Source organism: Manis javanica, chromosome 11 (assembly GCF_040802235.1).
Source record: "Manis javanica isolate MJ-LG chromosome 11, MJ_LKY, whole genome shotgun sequence".
NCBI lineage: Eukaryota > Metazoa > Chordata > Mammalia > Pholidota > Manidae > Manis > Manis javanica.
In genome coordinates this window covers 117,127,452-117,148,450 of record NC_133166.1, presented here as the reverse complement: position 1 = coordinate 117,148,450, position 20,999 = coordinate 117,127,452, and the positions used below count along the sequence as shown (strand labels likewise).

General features: G+C 52.3%; 1 protein-coding gene across 2 annotated transcripts in view; it reads right to left on the bottom strand.

Moving 5' to 3' along the window:
* Window positions 1–9,779, bottom strand: part of MACROD1 (mono-ADP ribosylhydrolase 1) — a 140,500-nt gene extending 130,721 nt beyond the window's left edge. For both annotated transcript variants that reach the window (XM_036995691.2, XM_036995690.2), the window contains exon 1: window positions 9,357–9,779. In XM_036995691.2, the coding sequence (XP_036851586.1) occupies window positions 9,357–9,636 (280 nt within the window). In that variant the 5' untranslated portion in view covers window positions 9,637–9,779. The remainder of the gene's footprint in view (window positions 1–9,356) is intronic.
* Between the last annotated feature and the right edge of the window lie 11,220 nt (window positions 9,780–20,999).

Here is a 20,999-nt window from a genome sequence, read left to right as displayed (position 1 = left end):
CATTGTTAATCAATGAAATCATCAGCGTGTTGCATCACCACTGTCATTATTTGCTGTTAGCAGGACACGGGGAGCCAGGACAACCATCCTCAAAGAGCCACAGAACCAAGCAGTGTGGTGCCTGTTGGAAACATCCCCCCACATTGCCAGAGGGCTTCCCACAGACAGAGGTCCAGCTTGGACCCAAGGGAGCAGCTGGGATTGTCCCCATTTTAGAGGAGGAAATGGGACCTCAGGGGTTAGGAGGCTACCCACAGTCACGTAGCAGGTGAGTAGGGAGCCAGCCCTCCCCACTCCAGGCTCACAGTTTGAAGGTTCCTCCTGCTGGCCTGAAGCCACCTGGGCACCCAGGCTCCCCAGCTGAAGCAGCCCCCACTGACCACTGGTGCAGGGCTGAGCAGGGTTGGGGTAGGAGAGGACTCCAAACAGCAAAGGCCACAGTCTAGGAGCTCAAAAAGCATCTGAATATGTGCAGGGGTGGAAGGGCAATTAGAGAAGGTGGTGGGAGAGCAGGGGGTTGCCTCCAGAGCCTTCTACGGAAATGGCTGCAAGAGGCAGGAATTCAAGAAACAGGTGGCCCTTGCCCTGCCAAAGTCAGTCCATCCAAGCTTCCACACCTCAAGGATGCATGAGGGGCACAGAAGGGCCCAGTTCAAGGTCCAGCTCAATACTAAGTTGGGATCATTACAAAAGTCTCTGCCGCAGCCGTGGCTCCGGCCAGAACCACACTTTAGCAGCCACTTCCCACCCCCTCCCACAGGCATTAGACACACAGGGCCTGCATTCAGTCCTGGGGATACAGCACCCTAAAGGGCAGACGTGGGCCTGGCCCTCGGGAACCTACAGTCCAGCAGAGGAGATGGAGGCTGGCCAGGCTGCACAGTCAAGCAAGCAATCCGAATTCTGAGAAGTGCTAAGGGACAGTCAGGGGCTAGAAGAGGGGGTAACCAGAAGCCCATTCCAGGGGGCTTCCATGAGGCTCAGGAGCTGGAGTAGCCAGGGCAGGGAAGGGTGTTCTGCCAGCTGGAACAGCACATTCAAGGTCCCAGGTGAGTGAAATTCAGGGTGTGTGTTGGGTGGGGGGCAAGTACAAGGGGGGATGATGCTGAGAGGAGGCAAGGCCGCCTGTGGAACCACCAGGCCAGCTCAGCACCGATGGAACCCCGGGGGCTCCTTAATGAGATTACAGATGCTTTCACCAGACGCATTAGCATATCAAGAACCCTCCTGCCCCAGCCCCAGCCCCAGTCCTGCCACTTTCTTTATTTCTAAGATACTTTCTGAGTATCTACCACGGATGGTACCCAGCTTGGAGAGTTCCCTCTGTCACTGGCTCCCCTCAATGCTCACAGCTCATTTCCCTGCCCCCCTTCTCAAGGGGCTGCCTCCCCACTGGGCATATGATCTGAGCAACGGGACAAGGGCTCCCACTTCAATGCTCCTGTCTTTGGGCACTGGCAGGTGTGGGAGTGGGTGTTGGCATTTGAAAGAGTGGCAGTGCTTCTCCAAGCCTCAGTTGTCCTCTTCTGTAAAACGGGGTCACAGAAAACTCCCTCCTGTGTTAAATGAGAGGCAGAACAGGCTTAGTTGAGTACCTGGCAAAGCCCTCAGCTGCTGACAGACGGCACCTCGGAGCGAAGAACAGCCTGTGGCGGAGACGTCGGGCTCCGTCCACGCTCTGCTCTCCCTGCCATTCAAGTGCAGGTCAGACAGTTTATGAATATTTACTGAGCACCCCACGTACCAAGCCTGGGGGTGGGAGGCAAGGGGAAGCCCAGAGGCCTGACCTAGCACAGCAGAGGGGAGGTGGGGACAGCTTCCTGGACAAGGAACCTCCAATTTCTCTGGTCTGTCCCAGGAGCTGCCAATTGCCAGAGAAAATCCCAGCCAAACGGAAGGTCTACATTCCTGATCTCCTCCTGGCAGCCTGTCTGCCTGGCCATTCCAGTTGCTGCTTTGGAAATGGGTCCCCCCTTCTCCTCTCTCTCATCCATCCCCTGCTAGATGGAATGCTACCTCCTCCTCCCGTCGGCCAGCCAGGAACCCCCGCCAGCTGCCCACACCTCATCTTTCCTCCCCCAGGTCACTGGGCACAAAGGGCCTTCTTCCCAGCCAAGGCCACCTCACCCCACAGAGAACACACTACTGCAGCCCCCTTGCCCCATCCTGTCTACCCTCAAACACAGTCTTGTGTCCCCCTTTTAAAGTTAACCTTCCCTTAAACTCCGTTCCCTGCTCCACAGCCACAGCCCTTCTGTCTCCCCCTCTAGTATCCCCACCGACTGGCCCCCTGCCTGCACTTCTCCCTCTCACAGTCCCCCAGGCCTAGCCTGCCGGCCCCTCCTGTCCTTCAAGACCAAGGTCATTGGTATTACATGCTGATGCACTGGCCCCTCCTGTCCTTCTATGGCCTATGCACTCTGCACCCCCAGCCCCTTCTCCCTGCTCAGGAATCTTCTCCTGGATCTCACTGGCTTCCCGGCCCTTCTTCTCAGCCTCCTTGCTGACCCCTTTTCTTAACTCCATCTCACCTAGGGTTTCACATCAATCCCATGCATTCAAGACCCTCTTTGTGTTAAGGAGCCTGAGGCTGCACCAGCAACCCTCATCCCCAAACCCCCAGGGGCACCACCCGCCCTCATCCCCAAACTCCCAGGGGCACTGCCAGCCCTCATCCCCAAACCCCCAGGTGCACTGCCTGCTCTCATCCCCAAACTCCACGTATACAAAACTGCACATTTTCTCCCCAAAACGTGGGTTTCTCACTCCTCCATTCCTCCCTGTTCTCAGCAAATGCCCCCAGACTTTGCTGGAACCCCAAACCAGAGGTCTCTCTCTCCTTTCTCCCACTCCCCTTTCCATCCACCTGAAGGTTATTAGACTTATCCCCATAATGCCCCAGAAACCAAGCCTCCAGCATTGCTCCCTAAGCTTCTTCAAAAGCCCCCTACTCCCAGCTGACTCCTGGGTTCACCAGGAGTATCATCTGTTCTTCACACAGCAGCCCAGCATTAGGAATGTAAGTCAGAAGCTGTGTCTGTTTAAAGCTCAGTTCAAAGTCCAAGGCCTCACCAAGGCCCACTGGGCGGCCCCACCTCTCTCCCTAACCTCCTTGGTGTTCTCTCCCCACTTGACTCAGCCCCCTGCACCTCAGCAGGCCACACACATCCCCTTTCAGGTCCTCCAACAGCCAGCTGCTGCCGGCCTCAGGACCTTTATACCCACTGTGCCCCTGACTGGTCTTCCTTTACAGGTGCTCCTCACTGTCCTTCCTTCTTTCAGCACAGCTCCCTCCCCTACCAACTATGCTTTATTCCTTGCTTGACCTTGGCCACATGGGGACCCATGTTTACATCGGATTCCCACTACCTGCAGAGAGTGTGGCGTGTGTGAGCATCCACAGGATGAATCAATGAGCAAATACGCTGACGCCTGAAAGCTGAAGGCAACTTTGCTAAGAAAACAGTCTTCTAGGCAAAGGGAACAGCACGTGCCAAAGCCCTGAGGCAGGGGAGAGCATTTGGGTGGAGAAATCTACACGAGCCGGACAGAGAACAGAAGCAAGGTTGTGGCAGCCACCCTGGCTGAGGAACAGAGAGACAGCGGAGGGAATGCGCTGGCCCAGGTCCTGGCTGCTGCTGCGGTTTTGGTTCCTTTCTTGCTCCTCGTTGCTACGAGGTTTGGGCTCCTGGCTTCCTGACATCATGCTCAGGAGCAAGCCACTCACCCTCTCTGAGCCTCAGTTCCCTCAGCCCTGAAATAGACAGAAGGCAGGCCCTTCCTGGGGCCCAGGCTTGCTGTGAAGAAGGGGCCCCCAAAATATCTCCTGCACATCAGATACTCTCGCTCTCCTGTTAGTGAAATAACAAGACTCAAAGAGAGCAAACCAAAACAAGACCAAATTCGGGAGAGGAAATGCTTTTTTCCCAACTTGGTGGCACAGTAGGTAGAAGAGCCTTTTAAATTTTAGAGGTCCCTATATTTATCACCTTGCACAGTTGTGACCAAAGACATACCCCCTCTGAGGCCTTGGCCTGCCCACATGTGGGTACTCGGGCCAGAGAGCCGGTGTGCCCACTGGGATCCTGGAGGCGCCGGCCAGCCAGGACCCAGACCCTCCCCACCGGACTCCCATGTGCTGAGTCCCTTTGGCTGGGGAGACCCCGGCACCCCATGGAACCAGTCTGGAGAGCCCAGAGATGCCTCAGGTCCCCAGCAGACACCATCTGGCAGATGCCCCACCTTGTTTTACAGAAGAAACAGTGATCTTCCGTGACCACAGGCAAGCCAGGGCGGGACCCAGCCCAAGGCTCTCTCCTGCACCGGCCTCCCCAGTATCCAAGGCGTACTCTGAGTGCACGGCCTGCACTGCATGGCCCCCTTTCCAGCAAAATCCAAAAGACAGCTCCATTTCCCAGAGATGGCAAAGGAAGACAGCCAGAGCTACCAGCTCTGCCACCAGCTGACTGGGTGATGACCTTGGGGACGTCTGTCAGCCTGTCCCTTCCAGTCCATGGTCCCCAAGCACACACCTCTCAAGGCCAGCACACAAGGCACCATGTCCTCATCTCCAGAACAAGGTTGTGGCCTACCGGATCCTCAGACGCTACACCTGCACTGGTCTCTCATGTATGGGCAAGGAGAAGCCAACAGTGGTTCTCCGCCAGCTCTGAGGAGCCAAGTGCCACGTCAGGGCCCCAGCCTCCCCAGTCAGCAGGGGCCCACCCCCAGGCCCATCTCACTCACTCTGGATGAACAAGAAGCAAAACCTTATGCTGGGCATGTGCCCCACGCATTATAACATTTTCTCCCTCCTCCTGCCAGAAGGACAGATGCAGACTTAAAGCACAAGTAAGTTTTATTTTCTTATAAAAGATGTATAACACACGTTTTAATTTTCCTTCTCTTTGGAAGAGGAGAGAGTATTTCACAGCTCAGTGAGACAGGTGTTGTAAAAAGATGTTTGCAGTAAATTTTGATGGGGAGGCCTGACCCCAGACGAAGTTTTCAGCAGCTCCTGGGCACAAAAGCCGAGATGGAGGAAGCAGGCTGTGCCAGAACCATAAAGGGCAGCGGGCGAACGGGAATTCAATGATGTGTTTTAAGAAGTGTCTTTATGGCACTTTGCAAGATGGTGTTCAGAAAGGTGAAGGCAGGCTGGTGCAGAGGGTGGCTCCTCTTCCAGAGAAGACGGCTGGGGGTGGGCAGGGCTGATAACAGCAGAGCTCCGGGAACATGGCGCCAGGGGCATTTAGTCGCCTGGGCTCACCATCCCCCAGAGCAGGGTCTCATCAAAGCTCATGGCAGGAGCAACGGGCAGACAGAGCCCTAGGCACCTCAGCGCTTTTCTGCTCCCTGCACCCTCTCGCCTCCGTGCACGTTGGGACACACGTGCCAAAATGCCTGCCCAGAGGACAGGGTGCAGAGCCACCCCTGGTGTGCCTGGCAGTCCGATTGGATAAATCAACCACTCTACATGAAGCCCCGTGGGGGCTGAAACTAGTCCTTGCCCCTGCCCAATGCAAAGTGGGGCTGGAACGCTGAGCCCGATCTCGAGCCACCAGGGGAGGAAACATGCCTCGGGGTGTGCAGGTCAGCCGGGGCTCCAGCATCGGGGAGACAAGTGCACAAGAGCCCAGGGTTGCTTATCAGAACAGAGACAGAACACAGGCCCAAGGGGTGACAAGGAAGGGGACCACTGGGGACCCTTATGTACACCTTATGGGCCACCATGTACCAGACGGTTTCTCATGGGATCCCAGCACAATCTACCCATTAGGGGCTGCTGGTCCCATTTTACAGATGAGGAAACTGGGGCTCAGGGAACATAGAAGCAGTGGGGCTGAGGTGTCCCCACTCTGATGACACCACTGTCTTTTCTCTCCGTAGCACAGGAATATGCCCCAGTGCAGGTCAGAAGGAGGGTTTCCTGGAGGCCAGGCCCCTCTTCTAGTGACACATCCCCTGGGTGTCCCCACTACCCAACCTTAAGTCCCCTCATGCCCAACTGCCTTTATATCATGACTATCTCTACAATTTTCTGATGCAAAGGCACTAGGGGATAATGAGGCACCCAGAAATTATAGGAATTAGCCCCTGGCCAGTGAAATCAGATACTGCAGAAGTCTCCCAAAAAGTCTAATTTCTCCTAGCCAGGAAGATCCAGCCCGATGGTATTTACTTACCTAGAGGGAGAATGGGTCCACAGAAGTAGGCAGTGAGCTTAAAGGTGGAATAAGGGAATGGCCAGAGAGAGGTGGAATCTGGCCGTCTGTCCAGAGGATGCACTAGGCTGTGGGCTGAGGCATCCTGCACCTGGGGCCCAGAGCAAGCACTCAGCACTACATTCTGACTGGCATACTGAGCAACTGCCCAGGGAAGGGGATCGGAGGTCCACCCCTGTCCAGGAAGCTTGCCTAGCCTACACAAAGCAGTGGGATCAGTTTCCAAAAGCATTCAACCAATTGAGAACACATGCTGCTGAGCAAACTTAAGACTATGATTTGGCTTCCACATGGCCTTTCTATGGGGAGAGGAGGTGCAGCCCAGATACATGAGTTTCCAGACCCATTGCTATTATATCCCTACTGTGAATTGCACATCGGCTTGCTGACCTATACATCTGTCTTTTGTGAGTTTGGTTACTGTGTGCCAGTCTTTGAGGAAAGGATCACCTCAGGCATAGTCAGAAATTCAGAGGCCTATGTAGATATATCACCAACAGAAAGGAGGGCACATGTCCATCAAACACATGTACAAGAATAGTCAGGGCAGCTTTATTGCCAACAGTCCCAAACCAGAAACCCAAATGCCCACCAACAGGAGAATTGGTACACAAACTGTTGTTTGCATCCATACTGTGGAATATTATGCAGCAATTAAAAGAGCAAACCCAATAATGTAGATGAACTGCACTGTATGCCTCTGTTCGTATGAAGTACAAGACGCTGTAAGGGATACTGACTGGAAAGGGGCTCAAAGGAATCTTCTGGGGTCATGGCAATGAGCTACATATTGATCAGAGTAGTGGTGCACAGCTGGATATTTATATAAAAGCATACTGACTTTTGTATGTCACTGCATGTATACATGTATACATCACTGTATAATATAACTCAGCTCAAATTATAAACTGAATACTGTTACGAAGAAGAAAAGGTGTGGGGGTCTTCAAGGACCAAAGCTCAGACCCCAGTAAGAGGCAGAGTCCACCTGAGGCTGTGGTTTTAAAAATACGCCCTAAATTATTTGATCCTCCACCCTTCCAAAGGTGGAGCCTAAGTTCCCTTCCCTGGAATGTGTGCCAGACTCCGTGATTCTAAGCCCTAGAACCAAGCAGCAGAGTGGTGTGGGACTTTGAAGACTAGGTCCAAAAAGGCACTGTGGCTTCCAGCTTGGTCTCCCCATGCCCCCTCAGTTGGATCACGTGCTCTAGGGAAACCAGAAGCCATGTTGTAAGGCCACTCAATCAGCCCTCTGGAGAAGCCCTAATGGCGAAGAACTGAAGCCTTTAGCCAACAGCCATGTCATGTGACTGTGCCCCTGGAAATGGCTCACTCCAGCCCTAACTAGTTCCAGCCAACCTCCCAAGAAGCCCTTAGCCAGAACCACCTGGCTAAGCAACTTCCAGTGTCCTGACCCTCAGAGTCTGAGATAAATGTTTGCTGTTTTAAGCCACTGAATTTTGGAGTAATTTGTTACTCTGTAACAGATAAAACACAGGGAGGTCTCTATGTGTCTCACCACAAGCTACTATCTGACACTGTGGGGGCTTCACACCTAGTGCTGGGGTGCAAGGCCTCCTCCTCCTCACACTGCCCAACTGGACACTGGTGCTCAAGTGGCCCCATCCACCATGGCTTCTTCACAGCATTGATCTTTACCTGGCATTATTCCATCAGCTTGACCACTTTGTCTACACTGTTTCCTATACTTAAAGTAGAAGGTCCATGAGGGCAGGGCACTGCCCATCTCACTAGAACAGTGCTGCCACATAGAAGGTGCTCAATGGAAATGCACTGGATGCAGTGGAAATCCCAGCTCCACGCAGAGACAGCACAGCAGCCTGGGAATGCCTGGCCCATCAGCTTCCTGAATTTTCAGTGGCACCAAGGAATGGGGGGATGGGGGGAAGCTGGGTCCTAGAAATAGCAGATCCGGGAACAGGTGCCCAGGCATGCTACCTGTTAGTTCTCTTTCCCACCACTCTGAGTTGCTGTTGTCAGGACTCCCTGTGAGGAAAGTCCCCTTTCAGGGGTCTCTGCCACCCCTGCCACCTGACTGGTGTTCTGAGGCCAAGGCAGAGGGCATGACTCGGACAGCCCAGTGCTCAGGGAGCAAAGTCAAGAGCTTTCTGCCAGCACTTTAAGATCCCCATGAAGGCGAGATGATTCTTGACAGGAATAAGTCGTCCTGAACTCTACCTCCAATTCCCAGAAGATGCCTTTCCTTTACTCCCAACCACAGTTGCCCCCCACACCACCACGCAGGCGCAGCCAATGAGCAGACTCCCTGTGCTTCCAAAGGGCAGCCAGCTGGAACGGCTAAAGGAGCACAGGAGCAGGCTGAAGGGCAAGGGCAGCTGGGTAGGCAGCCAGAGCTATTCAGGGCTCTGAGGGCTGAGTCTCCTCTCTCTCCTACTCTGTGCAGGGCCCAGAGTCCAGCCCTGGGACTCATAATCTGTCCAGAGCAAGAGGAAGAGGTTTGATTCTTGGCAGGGAGAGGACACTGCTCTTACAGACACAATGCCCCCCAGTGCCTCTGCCCTGTGAACGCCACGAAGAGGGCAGAGACTGCTCACAAAGTGGCCAGGGGTGAGGGCAAAAGGGCACCAGACCATGTGCCCAGAGAGGCAGGCCCTTGGGGGAGGGGTGGGGGAGGTAGGACTGGCCCGCCCAGGAAGGCCACTCTCAGGAGCCATATGATCCCACCAGGTGAGGCACCAGGCCCGGTACTGTCCCCTCAGCCCATTCTCTGCCGCTCTGCCTAAGATGCCACCGCTTGAGAAACCACACTATGCAAAGCATCAGAAGTTTAGGAGCCTGATGTCAAGCTCTGCCACAAACTCTCAGCCACCGTGAGTAAATCCACTTAGCGCGAGGCCTCAGTTTCCCTCCCGCACAACCATGATCTCTGGGAAGACCCATTCCAGTGGCCACTGGCAGGGGACCTGGACGTGGTCTGGGTGAAGGGGTTTGTGGGGCTGGGCTAGGGGGCGTGGCTGTGAAGGGGCGGGGGTCCACACCCAGGCATTTGGAGCCTTAACTTTCCCAGGTCTGCGGGTGGGGTGCTCTCCCGCCGGGGAAGGCCCACGTGGAGCAGCCCTTGCTCTCCGGCCCTCTTCTGCTCACACTTACATTTTGCCTCCTTCCAGTTGGTGGAAGTGCTCAGGTCCACCTTCGCCGCCATGGCCAGGGGGGCCCAGGTGCGCACCCTGGCTCTCGGCCCCACCGCTGCCGCCCCCCAAGCCTCAACTCTTGCTGGGGTCCGCGCGCGGGGGGCATAAGCGCCCAGGGACGCCGAGGGTCCGCACGCACTGCTGCGGGTCCGAGCCGCACCCGTCGGAGGGCCGGACCAGGGGCGCGCGGCGCCGAGCAGCTGCCCCGCCGCACGCAGCTGTGCCAGACGGCCAGACATTTGGCTCCGCGGAGACTTGAGCGGGCGGCGCCGAGCGTCTCCCCGCCCACTGGGACTCTATTTACGGTGCTGGCAGAGTCTCTCTCTTATTTACTCCTGGACACGGCGGCGCGTACCAGCCCGCGGCAACCTGCTCCGAGCCGGCGGAACTCGCGGCCAGAGAAGGGCGCGCCGCGGGGCACCCTGGAACTTGTAGTCCGGGCCGCCGGCGGCCCCGTACTGGTACACACAGTGCACGCCTCGCCAGAGGCTCCGCCCGCTCCCGAGCCCCTCCCTCTCCGAGGCTAGCGTGGCCGCCTGGCCCATCCGCCCGGGGAAGGCTCGGCCACCGCCAACTTCCTGGTCCGCCGAGCGTCCCGGCCAGGTGCAGGATGCCCTGCAAGCGGCCCGGTCCCCCCTCTGACCCTTGGGCTCCGGCGCTTGATATCCAACTCGCAGAGCCGAGCGTGGCCCCCGCGGGGTGGAGCGCTGTGCTGCCAAGGGCCTCGCCTTGTCTCTCCGCGGGTCACCTGGGCGCCTGCCCCTTCCCGCCCCTAGTCTCTGGAGCCGCGGGTCCCGGCCGGCCATGGGGAGGTGCCAAGTGGCGCAAACGGGTACGTCCACTTCGGCGACTTTCCCCAGGCCGTTTAGCCACTGGGCGCGGGCGGTGGCGCGGCTGGAACCGAATCCAGAGCACCCGGGAAGGCGAGGGTGGAAGTGGTGAAATTAGAAGGCAAAAACTTTAGAGTTACAAGTGGCGTTACGGGGTGGAAGAAATAAGGTGAATTTTTTTCTTTATATTTCCCTGACTTTTTACAAAGACTATGATGATGGATTTTAATATTAATACTTTTATGTCTTTCTACATCGATATTATTTAATAAATATAATAGTGGGTGTGGATAAAATGAAAGTTCCTGTGGCCAGGATTCTCATCTGGCCCTGGTTGGCTAGCTCACTGCACAGGTGTGGGCAATATGTCGTTACCTACTCTATATAAAGACCTCTGCCCAGTGCTCTGGGTAACACGGTGGCACGGCTGCAAGGCTGCAGGAGAGCAGAGCAGAGCCTGGAGTGGTGGCAGTGCCGAGGACAGAGGCCCAGAGGCAGAGAACAGCTGGTTGCATGCAGACTCACTCTGAGTGAACGGGATTTTAGTGATTGACTGCCACCGTGGAAATAAAGTTGGGTATAACCTTTCACCCCAGGAATGTTCTACTGTCATTTCTTTGGTCACATTGAATACATAGTGAACTTGCCCGGGGCTGAAACCCATTGTCAAGGCAGAGGAGCTAAGGTTTCAGAGAAACTTCCAGTACCAGGTTTGTCACCATTGGGTACATTGACCCCTTGCTGCTCACCTCTTGAGCTGCAAATTAGGGATAAGACTGGGCATGGGTCTGGCAGATTGCAGTCCTGCCCCTGTGTTACAGGGGTCTCTGGTGCTGATCGTTGCAATAACCCAGGCGAGGGGCTGCAGGGGGGATGATGCAGCCAGTGGTGTGGGTGCAGCTGGCACCACCTCAATGCCCGAGAGAGGATTACACAGACCTAATGGGAAGGAGGAGGGCAGTGATCTGACTGAGAGTGAGGGCAAAGACAGAGGAGATCAGGAGCCAGGAAGGATGGGCCCAGGCTCCCCAACATTCCAGGACGGTTTCCCAAAATGGTCAGCAAGAGGAGTTCAGGATGCAGTAGTCAGGTGCCTAGGACCAAGGTCACCTCACCATTTGCAACTCACCCAGTAACTCAGTGGTGCAAGAAGGGCCTTGTCAACGGCAACCAGCATGTAACCATTTACAGGGCACTAGGTACCAGCTGGCACTGAGCTAAGCTCTCTGCATCCATTTGCTCTACCCAGTTAACTCATGGGCTCCCAACAGCAGCCAGGTGAGGCATCTCTGCCCCATGGCACAGGTGGGCAGCCTGGACTGGCCTGAGGTTAACATGGCCTGTGAGGGCCACTGGAGCCCAGACCTGGGTCTAGGTTGTTTGGTTCCATCAGCATTCTGGAAAGCAGTCATGTAGATGTCACTGATTCAGGGAACAAAGCATGTGGGTGAGCCTATGTATTAGTTTTCTATTGCTGCTGTAACAAATTACTGCAGATTAAGGGCTTAACACAAATTTATTAAAGTTCTGTAGGATATAAGTCTATTGTGGGTCTCACTGGGCTAAAATAAAGGTGTCACCAAGATTGCATTCCTTTCTAGCAGCTCTCTTGCCTTTTCCAGCTTCCCGAGGCAACCGCATTCCTTGGATTGTGGTGCCGCTCCTCCATCTTCAAAGCCGGTGATGTAGCATCTCTCTGACTATGTTTTAGAGTGCCCTTCCCCTGCCTCTCTTCTGCCTCCCTCTTCCATTTTCAGGGACCCATATAATTACATTGGGCCCACCTGAATAATCCATAACAATCTCCCAATTTAAAGTCTACTGAGTAGCAACCTGAATTCCTTCTGCCACCTGAATTCCTCTTTGCCACATAATGTACATATTCACAAACTCCAAGGGGTTAGAATTGGACATCACTGAGGAGCCATTCTACCTATTATACCCTTCCCAGCAAGGTATGGGGAGGAGGATACAGGGAAAGGCAGGGACCCCATCCCCCGACAGGAAATGTTGGTGCTCAGTCAGGAGGCTGCCTTCTGCACAGAGCCTGAACTTTATGTGTCCACCAGCAGGCCATTGAAGCAGGTTGGACACACACACACACACGGATTCTGACTGGGTTAGGAAGGACCTTCCCATGGTGTTTCAGCTGGACATTTTAAAACAGGTAAAAATTACATGTGCCACAGGTATATATGTGGGTTGAGGAATTCCAGGCAGAGGGGTACATGGAAGCAAAGGCATGGAAGTCTGTGGGATGCCAGAACTTCTGGTGGGGCTGCAGCACCTGATGTTGTCATCTGAGGATTTTTAATGTCAGAGAGGGGCTTTCATACAGAGAAAAGATACCTACTGCTACTTGTGTTTAAACTAATACTGTATTTAGTAAAGTAATACATTTTTTAAAAGCTTTTCCTAAATATCCAAGTGCAACTTGCAAATCTGGTTTTCTATTTATAAATCTAATCTTTGTATAAAAATAAGAACAATTACTTTTTCTTGGATGAATATTTAATTAACTCACAGGTTCAACAGATTAAATTCTAAAATGAATGCCAATTACAAACTTAGGTAATTAAATTCCCTAATAGATTTTAAACTATACAGAGTTGAAATCGCTGGTCCTCTCAAACACCCTAAACGCTCAACAGAAGAGATGTACATATCTAACAAGCATCTTTCTTTCTAATCAGTTAAGTGACTCCTATATAGATATAATAGATTTAAACTTATGAATAGGATGAATCAGTTCTCTTAAATATTCAAGCACTTTATGAACTTAGATTCTTTTATACTGTCTTGGCTATCTATTGCTGTTGTAATAAACTACCCGAAATTTACTGACTTAAAATAACCAGAGCTGTGAGTCATCAGTTTGGGCTGGGATAAACTGGAGGGTTCATCCACTGGTCTCCCCTGGGTCACTTGTGTGGCTGCAGTCACCTGACAACCTAACCGGGGCTGGGCCCAGGCCTTGCTCACAGTGATTGGCAGTTGGTGCTGGCTGTCACTGAGTCCCCTCCGTTCTACTCCATGTGGCCTCATGTAGGGAAAATGGAAGTTCCCATGGCCAGGATCCTCACCTGACCCTAATGTACTTGATGATGTACTTGGCTTACTGCTAGGCCACTGCTTCCACACCTGTTGGCAATGAGCCATTTGTCAGTGTTATTATATAAAGAGTCCAGCCCCGTGCTCTGCCTGTAACCTCCAGAATTCCACTGTTGTTATTCAGTCTCACCAAATCCAGAATGAACTTGCCCATGAGCAATCCCCCTCAGGCAAGACACCTCACATCCTCCAATGAGCTATATGGGCTGCCTTCATGGTCTGCTGCTCTCAAGGACCTGCTGCAAGAGAGTGACAGCAGAGGCTGCGATGTCCCTTGAGGCCTGATTTCCACCACATTTTCTTGGTCAGTGCAGGTCACAACATCAGCCCCCATTCAAGGGAATGAAGAAATAGACTCCAACCTCCTAATGGGAGAGCCAAATCCCATTGCAAAGGGCTGGCATACAGGATGGGAGGTATTATTACAGCCTCTTTGTAGGCAGCCTAGCACTCATACCTCCCTGATTAAAATCACAAATCAAATAGAGTAGGATGACTTAAGTGTTTCAAAACCTTAGGTAAATGCTCAGATATTAGCATGATCATTATAAGACTTATTCCCAAACTGGTACTAAGATTCTGGCCTGGCTTTGCCAGCTTCCACACCTTTCAGGGTTACAAAGCCACCTAGAGCAGCAGCTTCACCATCCCAGCAGTGCTGAAGGTGCAGTGAGACTGGGGACCACAGTACAGTGAAGGTGTCCTGCTATAGGTTTGACATTTAAGAGCAGAGCAGGACCCAGGAGAATTCTTTCAGATTTAAAGGGATCCCCTCGCCCAAGTCCACTTGTCTTCCCAGGGGCTTAATTTCAAAGCCCAATACATCATTGTTTCCTGAGAGTCTTTTGGGACTCAGGCCTACCCCATTTTACCTTGTCACCTTTCTTCTTTTTACTGCTTTATACAAGTAGATGAGCCCAACACCTCTCAGGGCCCCTAACATCTACACTGTGTACCTCCCTCCATCTAGGTTGTAATACTCTCTTCACACTTTATCACCTGCCTGTGTTCCATTTTACTATCTGTTTCATTGGCCAATATTGTACAGTCATTATATTGACAGGTGTGAATGGGAAGTCTGGATTTACAAGGCAGTGAATGTCCAGAGATGTTAACTATAAATCACACGCCTGGACAGCCAAGGCCACCCCTCCACCTGATTCCTCTTGGGGTGGGTCCGAGGAGCAGGTCAGAGATCTGGAGAGGACCATACAGGCTACTCCAGGGGCAAGGCTGGGGAGGACATTAGCTACCCTTCCCTGGCTCCAGAGAAGGCCTAGGAAAGAGGTTGGATGCTCAGGGGACATTTGACTTGATGTAGTAAAACCTGGAATAGTAAAACTTATTGTTAATGAATTTAAATAACAAAAAATCAAAGCCCCTGTTATGGGCTGAATTCCCATGTTGAAGCCTGAAGCCCCAGCACCTCAGAATGGGGCTGTATTTGGAAACAGGGCCTTTAGAGAGGTGGATGGGTTAAAATGAGGTAATTAGAGTGGGCTCTAATCCTGGTGATCGGTGTCCTTATAAGAAGAGGAAAGTGAGGCATGAGGAGACACCAGGGATGCGTTTGCACAGAGAAAAGACCACGTGAGGACAGAGAGAAGGCGGCCACCTGTGAGCCAAGGGGAGAGGTCTTACAGGAAACCCAATCTGCCCACCCCTTGCTCTTGAACTTCCAGAACTATGAGAAAATAACTTCCTGTTGTTTAAAGCACTGAGTCTGTGGGATTTAGTTCTGGCAGCTCCAACCAACCAATATAACACCTCTCCCCATTCCCTGTCCACGGAGGTAGCAACTGCAGCAGTCAGCTGTGTATCCTTCTAGACCTTTTCTAAGCATTTATAATCATATGTGAGGATATACACACAGAATTTGTCTTCACAAAAATAGGATTTGGCCAAGCATACCACCCCACAACCCTCTTCATTCCACAGTACATGATGGGCATGTTTCAATGGCTGCAGCTGCCTGAGCCTTCCCCTTAATGCCCTGAATACCCCATCCTATGGAGGCGGCAGCATGTCTTCCAGCACCCTCCACAGATGCATGGTACTTGACTGCCGTTCGCTTCGCCGTCTCTATTGGGTGGTGATATACATCCTTGTACCACCAAGGTGGGCTTACCTGTAGGATAAACTACTAAGAATGAAATTGCTTTTTGTATTTTAAATAGATTTTGCTACGTCTTCCCACCAACAGACCCTTCCCCCCACAAAGACACCCTCCAACACTTAGTATTTCTTAAGAAACAGGTAATGGAAAGGAGATAGTGGGGTCGGGACATTTGGATCTGAGGGAACCCAACCACTTGGCCCAGAGAAGGGTAAGCAGGATGCAGAGTGAGGCAGTCCCAGGGGAGAAGGCCGGAGAGGCTTCCTGGGAAAGGCCAAGAGGCCCACAGGGGAGTGGAATGAGGATGGGTTCCACCTGCTCATTCACCAAACTTCCATGCATGGACAGTGTCCCGGGCCCTGACCTCATGTGGCAGTCAACAAGCATAGGCCCTGCCTCGTGGAAGCAGCATCTAATGTGGGAGATGCACAGAAACAAGCTATCAAGCAGTGCTAAGAGCTGCCAGAGAATGAATGCAAAGAGCAGAAAAAGGCCAGAATGCCTGGCGCATGTGGAAGCAGAGGGAAAGGTGAGAGGCAGAGGGGGGCAGAACCTCGTGCCCCATTGGCTTTTGATTCCACTCACGGGGGATCTCTGGAGGGTGTCGATCGAGGTTGAGGAAGAGCTGGATTTTAAAGGGGGCCTCTTGGCAGCTAAGCAGACAGGAACACTAGAGACACTTGCCCAAGCAGTTGGGGCAGAGTTGGAGGGGTGGATAAACAAGCACAGCTCTGCACCCCCAGGATTTCTACCATCAGCAGAAACGCGGAAAGCACAGGACAAGCCCTGAGTGACTGCTGTTTGACTGTCTAAATGTGTAGCTAAGGATTTTGTGGGTCAGGAATTTGGTCAGGGCTCTGCAAGGCAATTCTCCTGCTCTGTGGGGCCTTGGCTAGAGTCACAGTGCCGCCCAGCAGGCTGCTAGGCTGGGCTGGAGGATCTAAGATGGCTGAACAGCTGGGCTCTCCATGTGGCTAGCTTGGGGTTCCGGACACCATGGTAGCCTTGGGGGCAGTCAGACTTCTTACGTGGCAGCATAGGGCTCCCAAGAGTGAGTGTCCCAGAAGCTAGGAAGTGGAAGCTACCAGTTTTGAAAGGTTGGGGAACTGGCACGGTGACACTTCCACTGTATTCCACTGGTCAAAGTAGTCCCTGAGCCCGCCAAATTCAAGGGGAAGGGACACAGACACCCCACCCCAACCTTCAGTGGGAGGTGTCAGTGAATTTGCACCATCTCTCCTCTCCCACATCTCCTGATACCCTTCTCTTCGTATTGGGTGTCACATGTGCTGTGGTCAATTTAAACCTGCTTGTCATGGAGCAGGTTTCCCTTTCACACCTCAGCCAAGCTCAGGTATGCAAGAAGTACGTGTGACATCTCCTTACTACCTCAGTCCTATTTACATTTGGAGCCAAATCATTGTGGGGTCTGTGCCATGCTCTGCAGGGTGCTCAGCAGCATCCCTGGCCTCTATAGCACACTCACCCCAAGTTGTAACAACCAAAAATGTCCCCAGGCATCGCCAAATGTCCCCTGGGCCCCAAATCACCCTGGTTGAGAATCAGTGCCTTGGGATCAACTCATTCTGACCCCTTTTCCCCGTCCTACCCAGCTGTCAAGAGTTTTACCCCATACAATTGGGATTCTCAACCAGGTGACCCCAAATCAAGGGAGTGTGGGAGGGAAGAGCTCTAATCTACTATCAGGGCTGTGGTCACTGTCCTCACCTCTGCTGTTCCCTGAATAAATGGCATCTCCTGCCATCCCCCAGCCGAACCCCACAGCTCTCATAAGGTATGGCCTGGGAGCCCAGGGAGGGTATCTCCTCACAAGATGTCATACAAACTTATCTCCTCTGACTCTGGCCACCTACCAACTCAGGAGCCAACACTCCCCTGCCTTTGCAGCTGGAGCTGGGAGATGATGAGAGAGTTGCAGAGGGTCTGTGTCCAGCCAACAGAATTTGCTGATGGACCGTGTGTGGTTGTGAAAGACAGGAGCCAAGTACACCTTCAAGGTTTTCAGCATGAACCAGTCCAAGAACAGGGAGCCACTGATGAGAAGCCAAGGGAGAAAATGGGGGTGCAGAATACCAGAAGGTCTGATTTGAACACACTGGGGAGTCCATTAGCCAGCCAAGTGGACACATCAAGGTGGATGCTGGGTAGACAAGTCTGGAACTTGGAAGCGGAAGCTGAGCCGAAGATAGAGATGGGGGAGTCATCCGTGTTGGTATTTAGAGCCCGAGACCAGCTGAGATCACCCCAGGAAGGAGTGTGGAAGGCGAAGCCCCAGGCTGGGCTCCAGGGCTCTGTGATGAGTAATTATCAGATAACAATTACCATCCTTTAAGCCTCTGGCACAGTGCCTGGCCCTCTGTACGTGTTCACTGAATTGAACAGAACTCTGTGGCACTTTCCCCCACACTTTCCCCACTCATCAGGATTCAAATCTTATCTTAGCCGGACAGCTGGAAGTTAGAATCATTCAGTTTAATGGGAATGAAAATATTCTTTCTGGAACTTCTCAGAACCCAGGATGCTACTTTCATCTCACCTGAAGAAGGGACGTCCGGTTGACTTAAATTCCCACTCCAATAGTGAAAAGTTCTTAGAAAAACAAAATTTCACCTCTGACCCCAGAATTCTGAGCTGCAGCCCTCCGCTAAACCCACTTCTCACTCCCATGCTAAGCTTCCTGCACTCTGGCTGTTTCATTTTTTCTGATATTGGGAGAATTTTATAATTGGAGGTTTGCTTTGCACAGAATTTGATCATGCACATTGATTACAGCCTCTCATTCACTGAGGGATCTGTGGGCTCCAAATACAGCCATTTTGCTCCCCGCCCTTGACAGCAGTGGCACCAAAATAGCAGCATGAATCACTCTGGAACTGTCATGCAAAGCACGGGCCAGGACACCTTCTTTGGTAGTGCTTCTTCTTGTGTTCCAGGGACCTGGGGATGGGGACATTGGCCAGCCTGCATTGCTACCTCCCTTCCCCACTTCAGGGGCAGGCTCGGAGTTCACTGAGAGATGTGGAGAAGCCCATGTTGGTGGAAATTATGTTAACATTCGTGAATGTTCAGAAGTGGCTTTACCATGACACTGAATATGCTTAAACTTTATAGTCCCCTCTTACAATCCCTTCTAAAGCTCCATACCACGTATCTTAATTTGTGTTTTCCTTTTCTCAAAGACAACTCTCAAATTTTTGTAAGTTTGGATCTGTTAAGATTTGAGTATAGGTTGTTTAATCTTCATAGGAACTTTGAGAGGTCATTGGAACTTCATTATCCCATTTCCAGACAAGGACATGAGAGCATAGAGAAGCCACCTTTGGGTTTCTTGAAAATTCCAAACTTGTTTCAGCCTCAGGGCCTTTGCACCTTCTGTTGCCCTGCTTAGAACCCTGTTCCCAGCTGGCTTCTCATCACTCCAAGTCTAAGGGGCCTTCCCTAGCCAACCACTTTTATGTTCTCTTGCCTTCCTATTTACTTTCTATCCCTTACCTTTTGCTTTTTTATAGCATTCACTGCGCTTACGTGTTATCTTCATTTGTGTACTTGTTTTTATTTAACAAATGCATACAGTACTTATCCTGTAGTCAGGCACTTTTCCACATGCTTTACAAATATAAAATAACTTAATCCTCACCAACTATTCTGATGTCGAAACATTTCATCCACATTTTAAAATGGAAGCAACTGAGGCACAGAGAGGTCAAGCAGGTTGCTTGAAGTCACAAAGCTGATGAGTTTAAGTATCATCTGTCTCTCCCACTAGAAGAGATTTACCTGTGAGCTGCCTTGTTCCGCGTTGAGCCTCTGTACCCACATTGTGCCACACACAGGACTATAAAAATGACATGTTAAAAGATGAGACCAGGTCACACAGAAGAATGGCCAAGCAGCCCAGAGGCTCTAAGAGATGATGGAAGGCCTCAAAAGGCCACTGGAGATGAGGGAAGACCTGGTCTGGGGGCAGCAGTGAGACTGGCAGGAGTGTGGTGGTCTGGAGACAGTCAAGAAGAAATGAAAGGTCTTGTTGATAGATTTAATTTAGCAGATGAATAAGAAGCCAGATGCCTTGGGGTCACCTCCTTCCCTCGTGCTCCATGTTCAGCAGATCAACAAGTCCTGTCAATTCCTCCAAAACACAACTGGAACCCAATTTTTCTCACCCATCCAGCTCCCCCTGAATACTGCCACGGCCTCCTGACACGTCTCCCTGATTTCACCCTGGTCCTCTTCATCTACACAGCAGCCAGAGGGATCCTGATAAAACTAAGTCTGATCATGTCACTCTTCTGCTCAAAACCTGCTCGTGTTCCAAAGTGAACACAATGGCCACCCACCCTGCAGGACCTGCTTCCTTTCCACCCAGCTCTCCTACTTCTTTCCTGCCCTGCCATCCAGGGCCTTTGCACTTGCTGTTCCCTCTGAGTGCAAGGTCCTTCCCCACAATTTCTACAAATCTCACTCCCTCACATCTTTCCTCAAATACTCGCTTCTCACTGAGGTCTGCCCTGGCTAGCTTATTGAAAATGCAACACCATCCTGCTCAACCAACACTTCTTTAGCCCTTCCCCTGCTGTATTTTTCTCCACTGCACTTAAGCAGATACACTATATAAACTCTTTCTAGTTTGTCTTGCTCACTAGAATGGGCCTCACAAAACTGATTTTTTGTCCATTTTGTCAGATTTTTGTCTGTTTTGCTCACTGCATTTTCCCCGGTGCCAATTACACCTGACACGTAACAGAACACCCAATATTTGGTGGACTAAAGAATACCTGCTATGTGCAGTGTACTGCTGTGCAGTGTGCCTGGGACACGAAGTTAAAGGAAACCAGACACAAGGCCCTTGTGGACCTTACAAAACGTGGCACGGGTACCAAAGTTGCTGGTTTAATTTGACTGGCCCCAGCAGCGTGAGACCCTGGGTCTGTCCTGCCCAAACCCCGGCCGCCGTCACCGACACGCGGCCTTTTCGAACATTCAGAGCTTGAGACAGGTATCCGGCCCAGGGCGCTCTCCGGAGGCAGACGCAGGCAGTCGCCCCGGTCGACTGGCCCCCCGAGCCCGGTGCCCGGGCGGAGGACTGGGGCTCTCCTTGGAGCGGACTCGCGGCAGTGTGAGGCGGGAAGGGACCCACAGCTCCGAGGATCCCACCTGGCTTCACAGCCGCCCGACCGCAGCAGAGAAGGGCAACAGTAGCCTCGAACTCCCATAAACCACTGCAACGGAAGATCCCACACTGCTCTTTGAAGGGCAGCAATTTAAGCCTATCAGCGTAAAGTGCCAGCAATTCTCCGCCCAATTGAAAATTTTTCGATCTTAAGGAGGTTCGGTCATGTAGTTTCCCAGCCCAATGGGAAAGGTGGAAATTTCCAGAAAGAACAGAACCAATGGGCGCGGCCAACGCCGCTAAGATTGACGGGCCATGCTACCAATCACTGCTGCATAAATTCTCCCCGCCCCCTAGTTTTATAGGGTGGGCAGGGCTTATCGGAGAGAGCCCAATTCCGAGGCGCAGGCAAGG